At 34.6% G+C, this 10,827-nt stretch overlaps 1 protein-coding gene across 1 annotated transcript; it reads left to right on the top strand.

Moving 5' to 3' along the window:
- The first annotated feature begins 265 nt into the window (after positions 1-265).
- On the top strand, positions 266-8,304 carry LOC131316558 (wax ester synthase/diacylglycerol acyltransferase 4-like). The gene is made up of 5 exons (XM_058345972.1): positions 266-537; positions 1,992-2,552; positions 2,834-3,223; positions 3,838-3,975; positions 8,111-8,304. The coding sequence occupies exons 1-5, from the start codon at positions 352-354 to the stop codon at positions 8,270-8,272; spliced, it is 1,437 nt and encodes a 478-aa protein (XP_058201955.1). The 5' UTR covers positions 266-351; the 3' UTR covers positions 8,273-8,304.
- The last annotated feature ends 2,523 nt before the right edge of the window (positions 8,305-10,827 follow it).

The raw sequence follows: 10,827 nt of genomic DNA, 5'->3' as shown, positions 1-10,827 counted from the left end.
TTTTGCCAAACTGTAAGTTAAATACTCTCCGATCACGTAATTATGTCTTCAAAATGTATTTTTTTTTTCGAAAAAACATTTAAAAAAATAGTCGTATGTGATTTTTTTACAAAACTATAAGTTAAACTCACCCATCAAATGCCCGGGGTGGGCCGATAACTGGTAAAAGTTGCTCCCGCACATAGGTCAATAAAATGATGTAGTAGTAAATACACCGTATTAATTAGGCAGGCATGCATGTGGCTGGAACTATTCTATATATAGCTGAACATTTGGATCAATAATCATGCACCAATTTTTAACTCAGAAAAAGAAGAGAGGCCAGCCAGGTGATAAAAGAATAGAGAGACAATGGAGTACTACTCCGATGAGTGTGATATGCCAGTGAGCCCTAACGCACAATACTTCAACAGCTCCGTTATGTCATTCTGTATTCTTGGTGTTTTGGAATTGGAAATTCCATTTGATGACTCACAATCATTGACCCTGCTCAAGAATGTCTTCCTCCCCATCAATCCACGCTTTTCCTCCATCATGGTATACTCTCTCTCTCTCTCTCTCTCTCTCTCTCTCTCTCTCTCTCACACACACACACACACACACACATACACACAATACACACCTTAGAGCAAGTTTACCAGTGAATATGTATGCTGTCTTGTGAATAGTTCACAATTCTACTTTAGCTATCAACTTTTTTTTCACAACTACATTAATACTATTTATTTTACCTAACTCCAATTAAGATATATATTTTTTCACTTATTTTCTATTATCTTTATTGTTTAAAGAGAGGAGAAAGGAGGGAGGAGAGAGAGAGAGAGAAAGAAACAATTTAAAAAAAGGAGTATGAATAGTGCATAAGTAAAAATAGAGTACAACTGTTCATAAATGAATTTTAGCTACCCTTTTACCTATGCTGGTTCAATTGTGCTTTTTGAGTTTTTCCTCTCCAAAATAGCTAAAATGACATTTCACCTATGCTGGTGTACTTGCTCTTAAGAACAATTTCAGACGTTACTATGCTTTTATCTGCTAAACTAATGATTTGATAAATTAGTTGGTGCCACCTTTATACTCTCATGCACATGGGTAGGATTCGATTCCCGTAAGCACTCATTCTTCTCCCTAAATTTCTTAGGATAAAGTAGATTAAGATACAAACAGCAAAAAAGAAAACAAAAGAAGGGGAATTTGTACTTACACCTCCTGTACTTTGCCCAATTTGTAGAGACACTCCCTAAACTCCATTTTTAGCCACTTACACCCCCTGTACTTTCATATAACCTCCAATACGATAAAGGAGTATTTTCAAGGATGGACAATGATTTTCAATTTCTCCCTCCACTACCACGTCCAATGCACTTTCATCACTCCTTTTTTAATGAGAAAATAATTTAATTAACTTGAGTTTGCCAAACACTCTACAGATTTGTAATCAATTTTGACCACAATTCAAAAATCTATATAACTCACAATCTAAAATGTAAAATGCCAAAAAATTTGGCTCCCAAATTGGTTCAGTGTCTAGGCGACCGAGTGGCTGTGTTCCTCAAGAAACTCTTTTGATCTAACCATATTATCCACCAAATGGAAAAAGTGAATGCATATACAAGTGGTTGGGATATTTTGGTCGGCCACTATAAAAAGCAATGCTAGGTGTCCCGAAAAATAAACCCCAAAATCACTTCAAACAGGTATTTCTTACTACTAATAAAAGTCTATTAACGGTCATAAATACCTCTAAAAGTCTATTTGGAGTAATTTCGGCTATATTTTTTTTGGATACCAAGCACTTTTGCATTATAAATCCTATTGCCCATTTATTCCAAGTTTATCTAGTGTTTTGTATATTTTAGTACCGCAATTGTATTAATTAAGGTAAGATCACCAAATAAATAACTCTGCTTTTTTAATTAAAATTTCAACGCATGCACCTTATATTGAAATTAAATTCGTCACTTTCTTGGTAAAAAATCTTGAAAAAACAGGTTGGAGACAGAAATGGAGTCCAAAAATGGAAAAGGGTGGAAGTGAAGCTAGAAGACCACATCAAAGTCCCTTCTTTCCCCGCCGGACTGTCGCCAGAATTATACGACAAATACTTCAATGACTACTTGTCAAAAATATCCTTGGATCAATTCCCACAAAACAAACCGTTATGGGAAGTTCACGTACTCAAATACGCTACTAGTAATGCAGCCGGGCACATAATTTTCAAGCTTCACCATGCTCTCGGCGATGGTTTCTCTCTCATGGGTGCTCTTCTTTCTTGCTTACAAAGAGCTGACAATCCTTCTCTCCCCTTAACATTCCCTTCTCGTGAATCTAGCTCGACAAGAGATGGAAAAAACAATGGGATTCTTGGGGGTTTGGGTCGTGTTTTCACTGGTGTCGCGGATACAGTATTGGATTTTGGTTCGATCTTTGTTAAAGATGGGCAGACGCCGATCCGGTCTGGGGAAGATGGAGCGGAGTTCCGGCCCAACGTAATAACTACCCTAACGTTTTCTCTTGATCGCGTCAAACAAATTAAAGCCAAGCTTGGAGTCGTAAGGATTTAATTACTTGCCAAATTTGTCTCTTCCTCCCTCTCTCTCGTAATTTTATTTTTTTGCCATTGGAGTATCTTCTTTCTTATAACAGGGAGATACACATATTTACAATCTCAAATTAACAACTTAATATGAAACATTTCTTTCATTCTTATAATGTGAGGGGAAAAGGACATAGGAAAGTAATCTGTACTTTGTCATATTAAAAATCAATCTTCTGTGTTAGCTAAAATTCCCAAGTCTTGTCGACCTTGCTGAACCGTAGTGTTTAATTACAGACGATAAACGACGTAATTACGGGGGTAATCTTCTTGGGAACTCGGTTGTACATGCAACAATCATCATCAACCAAGGATGATCATAATGAACAGCAGGGGAACACAAATGCCACTGCACTGGTGGTGCTAAACACCAGAGCCCTTGGTGGGTACAAGACAATTGAAGAGATGGTGCAAACCAAGTCCGAGATGCCATGGGGAAACCACTTCACCTTCTTACACGTCTCCATACCTAAGTTAAGTGGTGGTGCTACTAATGATCAGGCTAATTTAAACCCACTTAGATTTGTGAAGGAAGCACATCGGATCATCAAGAGGAAAAGAAACTCTGCTGTTGTTTATCTCACTGGTTGGATGCTGGAGATTTTGAGGAAGTTTGGAGGCCCTGAGGTACGCATGTACACTTTGACATGATTTTATTTTAGGGAGACTAAGTAAAAAATTCCTCCTATTTATATTTTTTGAGCTAAAGACAAGTACCTTTTGCAATCAAACATAAGGACAAATGTGCTCTATGAAAATACCTAAAATCCTAGGGTACCATATGAAAGTACCTAAAACCTTAGGGTACCCTATATACGAAGTGCTTAAAACCTCACGATACCCTATGAAAGTGCCTAAATTATTAAAATCGTACAATAGAAAAGTGCACCCTAAACCCTATGAAAGTGTCTAAACATGTTTTAGCCTTATGGCTAAAAAATTAAAAAAGTTGAAGGACCTCCACTAAAAATTATTTTACTAGCGTCCTTACTCTAAATGAAAACTATTTTATCATCCTTATGCCTAATTTTCCCTTCTTTATTTTTTGGGTGATGTGTTTGATATTTGTTGGTTGCCCGCACAAGAGCATTTACACAGAGGCTCGATATAAGTCTTATTCCCTTTACAAATTTTTTTAAAACCATGATGGTTTATGGAGTTTGGTTCCCAGAAAAAAGAAACGATGCTTGTTTTCTCAACCATAAATGAAAATTATAAAAGTCATGAAACTGATATTGCAGGTAGCTGCTCAGTACTTTTACAACACGATGAAGAACTCGAGCATAGCAATGTCGAATTTGATTGGGCCAGTTGAGAAAATGGCTTTGGCCAAACACCCCATTAAAGGATTATATTTTACATTTATCGGCAGTCCAGAGGTACACTAATTAGCTGATTAATATAATTTTTTTCTACAAATCCAAGTATTTATATATCAATGGTTTTTGTATGTGTATATATGTCTATTGAATTTGTCATCGTACTTGGTCTCATGCTCAAGTTTGACTAAATGCTTTATGAGATGATTGAGTTGATTTGAGGAGGTAAGCCCATTAGAGTAAAATATGCCACCAATAGAGTTTATGAAGTTTAGTGAATCATCCAAAATTTAAGGAAATAACACTATTTCGGTGTGTATGGTTTGCACAACCAAAAATGTACAACTATATTCAATTTCTTTAACTATTGTTAACCTATGTGTCATTCTAAGTCTCTACCTCGAGAATCATTCATACCCTTAACCACCAAGTTATAGCCCTGATATTATTCAAGTACTCCCCCTTGTCCAAATAGGGGTCTAGATGTATGATTACTTCTAAATTATCTGGTCGGTTGAATTTATTTGCGACCATCACAAGAGGCCTAAAAAGACATCTGGAATGCACTTATAGTACATATCCAACCTTATCCTGAAACATATTCACCAAAATTAATCAAAACCATGTTTACTTAGGATTTCACAACATAACTATCCTAGGCTGCGCAAGTCGATCACCTACAATCGTAGGACCCTACAGGTCACCCACAATTTTCAACACGATCCATATCATTTCCTTTTATTCCTTTACGTCACATGAACGATGATGAACTAGCAATGAAGGACTTTAATTCATGCTATGCTACACTAAATTATGCGAGTAAGCCAATAAGCATACTATATGCGTCTAGGTCTCTCTTTTTTTTTTTTTTTTTTTTTTTTGGGGGGGGGGGGGGGGGGGGGGGGGGGGCGCGGTAATTCTAAATAATTCATAGTCAAAATCCAATTTGTACTTTAACATGCATGGGAAAAACTGTAATTAATCCTACTCTGGGTTCTAAATTATAATTAAAATTTTTACAGGATTTAAAGCATGATAAAACATTCTCCGAGGGTAAAACACTTTACGGGTCTAACTGTACTAAAACATATTTTAGGGATTACACTATAATTAAGCATGTTACCTGGCTAAAATTGTAATAAAATAATTTCAGGGACTTAAGTTAAACGATGTAAAATTACAATACAGGGGCTAAACCATAAATATAAGAATAAGTTGTAGGAAACCAAATAACCGCAGGAGTTCCTTCTGTAGGAAAATCAATGGACTGTTGTGTGGAAGCCAAATAAACCAACGATGATTATGAATATCGAATTAATTAATGGGCTGTTGTGCGAATCAAACCAAACGTGAGAGATTGTGAAAGGAATCAAACGAAACGAGAGAGGGAGACACAATTTATGTGGTTCGGCTTTATTTGGAATGTAAACTTGCTCCATGAGTAGTCAATCAATGGATTCCACTAAACAAGGGTAAACAGTTGCTCAAAGAGCTATAAAGAAGAAAGTTTGTAGAAACCCTTTTACCCAAATCTCATTAAAGTTAGAAACAAAGACAAATATCTCCTAAACCAAAACCCCAATATTTGCTCTCACAACAATAAAAAGTTCACATAAGAGTATTCACAGTGGTATAATCAAAACAAAAAAGATTTATAAGGTTAGCAACATTTGCTTAAAAAGAGCTTACATTGGAATAACCAAACTTAGAAACATCTTACCAACTCATCAAATTTTGACCATTGGATAATAAAAACTACCAACCTTTTACCAATAATCAAAATACTTTTAACATGTTTATAACAAAAATACTTTTAAAAACAGTTTTTATTTTTTTGCCAAAATAGTTCTTTTACACATTTTTTTATTAAAACTATTTTTCCCAAATTTTTTTAAACACTTTTATTTCAAAATAGTTTTTTTATTAAAACTTTTTTTTCAAAAACTGTTCTTTTGAAAAAAAAAACTTTTTCTATTCAAAAACTGTCTTTTTTTAACTTTTTCTTGAAAACTATTTTTTTTAATCAAAGTTTTCAAAAAAATATTTTCTCTTTTTCTAATAAGTAATAACCTATTTTTATTAGTTTGTAAACTATTTTAAAAAAAATTATTTTCTATGTCACAATTTATAAATTTTTATAAGTTAAAAAGGTGATATGGCAAGTTTTGGTTATTTAATTTTGATTGTACCATTGTGGACCTCTACATTGTTAACCTTAGCAACCCCTTAAATGGATAACCAAAAAATAATATGACAAATTTTGACTATCCATTTTTTATTATTCCACTGTGGATGCTCTAACAACTATGTATAGCTAAAGACAAGTTGGGCTACCAAAAGAAAACCTAATTGGGTTAGGAAACCCCTTAAAAGCGGAGTCTTTCCGCTTAATCCCGGATTATTTCCATTCGGGCGAAAATTTTTGAGAACCAAGTTGTCTTTAGTGTGCCCTAGCCTCTCGCGTGGGATTGAAAGCCGTTTGGATGGGAATTTCAGAGATGCCCAAATCGAGCCAAATACTTCATGGACGTAGTGGTGGCCGCTAGTGTTGAAGTGGAGGGCTCAAGTTTGGTTTGTCCGAGCAGATACGGTTGGTCAGAATTGATTTTTTGCTCGGAAAGCTCTGATTTTTTTGTTTAATATATGCAATGTTAATTCAGTAAGATAGTATAACAAGCATGAAAAGGGTTTTGGATAGATCAAATACACCTCTCTCCTAAAGATTAATTGTCAAAATAGCATATCGGCGGAGAAAACGGTGTAGGGCGGCGGCAATGGAGGCTTTGCTGGGTGCTCGGGCCGACTTTCTTCTCCCTCCCCCTCTCCCTCTCCTCCTCTCTCTATGGCAATGTTTTAAAAAACAAGACCGGACCGTCCGATTTGACTGATTTGACCATCAATAGGACCAAAGTTCGGTCCAAATTAACGACATAACCATTATATTTTTAAAACTGGCATATTCTAGGAAAACCGATAAAATTGATGGGTTAAACCGGAGAACCAGTGACGGTTTGGCTGACCCAAACCGGTCTGCAAAAATTTTGAAACTCAAGGGCAGGCCACGTGTTAGACAGCTGTTATGGACAGCAAATTAAGTCTGCAGCGTGGACCACAAATGATGTAAGGCTAAAGTCTTAAGTTGGTTTTCCCACCGATGTGAACCATGATGGCTTTCTTTGTTTGGCATCAACGAGAGTTTTATAGTCAGAATTTAATTATGATTCTTTAAAATTAAATGATCAGAAAAATAAAATCTTTCCACCGATTCGAACGAATTGAAATTTGGAACACTTAATTATTTTTACTTATTAAATTAATTAAATTATTATTGCGTAATTATGAAAAAATAATTTATTTTTACAATTTTATATTTATTGTCATGAATAATCTAACTTAACAATGCACAAGGACAAAAGGGTCATTTGACAGCTTTTTACATTATCCACCCTTCCTTATACCCCTATTAATCCATCATCCAAACGAAGTACTATTTAATCCCCCTTCTCTAATACGTCATCCAAACAATCTATTATTTAATCTCCTTCCATAAACATCACATCAATGTGGGTCATCCCATACTAATACCCACAATTCTTTTCCTGCATCCAAACGGGCCATTAGGGTAATATGATACATATCTATATATAGAAGCATACACCTACTGATCGTACGCAAATTTCTATATAAACTCAACTTATATTAAAAATGCTAATAAAAAATAAAGAAACTTTACAAGTAATTTATAATTGCAATATCAAAATTACGGTTGTTACACTTTCATTTTTTGGGTACATATTACGATTGTTACACTATGGATATATAAGACTGGCTATACTTTGTGACCAACTTACCATTTACAATCATGCAAGTTAACACTTTATTTTTTAACTAGTAGAATACAACATGTATACCAATACCGTTAAATAAACTCAGCACGTTGATACGGTGTTTTCTGATTAACAAAAGCACTAATCAAAATATGAGTAGACTCGACATGACCCAACTTAGTCAACTTCTATCCCTTCCTTTTTGCATGACCTCTTATGGTGCCAATATTATTTTTTTGATTGGCAATAGTTAATAGTGCCATTTGCACATATAAGGTGGACCAGTATATGGAAATTTCATTTTCCTAAATAACATCCCATATAGCAGTATAACTCTCATGGTGTGTTGATGAATGATGGTTTTGCAGAGTCTAGCAATAACGATTATGAGCTATATAGGCGAGTTGAGGATCACCATCCGGATGGAAAAGGGCTTCATTGATCCAAAAAAATTCAATTCATGCATTCAGAAGGCCTTCGACATGATATTTAAGGCCGCCGTCCAAAATACTCTACCACCGAATTCATAGGATGTTTGATACGATCAAACTTTGTGGAATAAGCGTGGAATAAAAAAAGATGGGATTGTGTTTTAATTTGGTCCTGTGTTTTTTGTGCTTTGGTTTGTATCTTTGTTTTCCCGATTTGGAGGTTTGTTGTCTGGTGTTGGGTGTCTAGTCTTTGTTGTTGGAATAATCTGTTTACTTTGAAGAAAGCTATGGTATACAAGGTATACCGTATGTTTAAATTATTATAATTTATGATTTTTATTATGCCGATTTTTGGTTTTCTATTGCATATTTTTGATACAAGTTACGACTTGTACTTTAAAATTTACTTATTGAACAATTCATTAACAGGCCGCACTACAAGAAATTTTACTTTTCCCGGCATTTCATAAATGCCGCTAAAAGTTCAAAAAATGCCGGTAAAGAGTATTACCGGCATTTGTCAAGTATTACCGGCATTTATAACAAATGCCGTCTAGGAGTGTGTCGGTAATGGTACAAATACCGGGAAAGGTCTCTATAAATGCCAGGAATAGATGGACTCATTTGCGGCATTTGTACAAATGCCAGGAAAAATTGTACCATATAAGACAAAATGCCACATGGGTGCTTGCGTGTCGCCTGCATGTCGCTTGTGTGTCGCCCGCGTGTCACGCAAATTTTGTGAAGAATTTGCTTGTCCAAAGATTCGAACTCATGACCTTTGCCTCGCGCGCGCGTGAAGCTATCAACTGGGCTAGCCACCATATTAGGTTACAATGCACAATAAAAAATATTTATATTATACAGAGATTTTTCCGGCATTTTTTTCAGCAAATGCCGGTAATAGTTTGGCGGTACTTATTTTGGTGGAAAACTTGACTTTTGCCGGTATTTTTTTGAACAAACGCCGGTAATAATTATTTTTTTCCGGCATTTCAATAATAGTAGCTTTTCCGGCATCAATTAAAATGCCGGGAATGGCCATTTTTCTTGTAGTGAGGTTACCCATAATTAAAAAATATTATTATTATGTAACCATAATTACTTGTACCAAAATCTATAATACTTGTACCCCAATCAAATATATGTGTACAATATCAAAAATTAAATAATACTATCCACAAATGTTATAACAACACCATAATTTGGCATTATCTTATCACAATGAGTTGTAGAAAAAATTCTATGACTCGTATGATATTTTGTAACAAAATCAAAATATCTCATACCAGAATCAACAATTGTTATATCCAAGCCAAAAATATTTGTAAAATACCACAAATTTTATAAAATAACCACAATTGTTATGACAACACCTAAAATTGTCATTTTCTTACCATAACATACGTGTTGTATCAAAAGAAAAAATATATAAATACCACAAATTATATAACAAACCACAATTGTTATGATAATACCATAAATTGACGTTTTCTTACCACAACGTGTCTTACCAAAGGAAATCGATTAGAATATTCGGTAATAAGACCAAAATATGTCATATCACAACCAATAATAATTATACCCAAGCAAAATACATATATAAAAAATCACAAATTCAGTAACAATACCTTATATTGTCGTTACCTTAGCACACAATGTGTTGTACGAAATTTAAACTAAAATTAATTTTAATTTCTGCTACATTATTTTTTAAAATTTTAAAATTTCTGCCATATTATCTTAATTTTCAATTCCATCCATATTATTTTTTTGAAATTTTAATTTTTCCCTATATAATACCTCAAAAATTTAAACTAAAATGAAATTCAGCTCAAAATTTTCATCCAAGAAATTCACCAAAAAGTAAGTACTATACCCAAAATTTTTAATACAATTGCAATTTTCTCTCAACATACTTCTCCAAATCAAATTCTCTCTCTAAAAAACCTAATCCAAAAAATTAAAATCCCTCCAATTTTTCGTGGATAAATGAAAGTTCACTAAAAAATCGAAAATGATATGAGTACCGACGCGTCCGTAGGGAAATCGTACCGACGGCTGCGCCGGGCCGTCTCAGACTACTGGACGGCCGATCCGAACCGTCCAAAAATTCTAAAAAAAAAAACTAGGGGGCCATCGCGGGATTCAATGGCATCCGATGTGTCTAGGGTACTTGATCTAAATACCCTATTATATATATACACAAAAAATAAGATGTTTAGATCAAGCATCCTAGACACATCAGATGCCATTGATTCTCGCGTTGGCCCCCTCATTTTTTTTATATAGAATTTTTGGACGGCTCGGGTCGGCCATCTGGTGGCCGGAGATGGTCCAGCGCGGCCGTCGATACAGTTTCCCTACGCTGGGTGTCGGTACCTATAGCACTACTCCTAAAAAATTAATTATTCAACTGTGTCAAAATAAATATTTGGGTTCGACCTTTTAGGTGAAATGGGTTGAGTATGAATGTCAAAAGTATGACCAATTTTAACTTAAGTTTTGTTTTTAATTTTTTGTTAGGATGATTGATCTAAACCGTTAGGATATCAAGTCTTACGATATTCAACATTGTTAATAAAATCAAAGATTATCAGATATTAACAAGTACGTATCAGAAGACATTAAAATTTAATAATGTCATGTTGATC

Source organism: Rhododendron vialii, chromosome 2a, assembly GCF_030253575.1.
Source record: "Rhododendron vialii isolate Sample 1 chromosome 2a, ASM3025357v1".
Lineage (NCBI taxonomy): Eukaryota > Viridiplantae > Streptophyta > Magnoliopsida > Ericales > Ericaceae > Rhododendron > Rhododendron vialii.
This window is presented reverse-complemented; position numbering and strand designations above follow the sequence as displayed.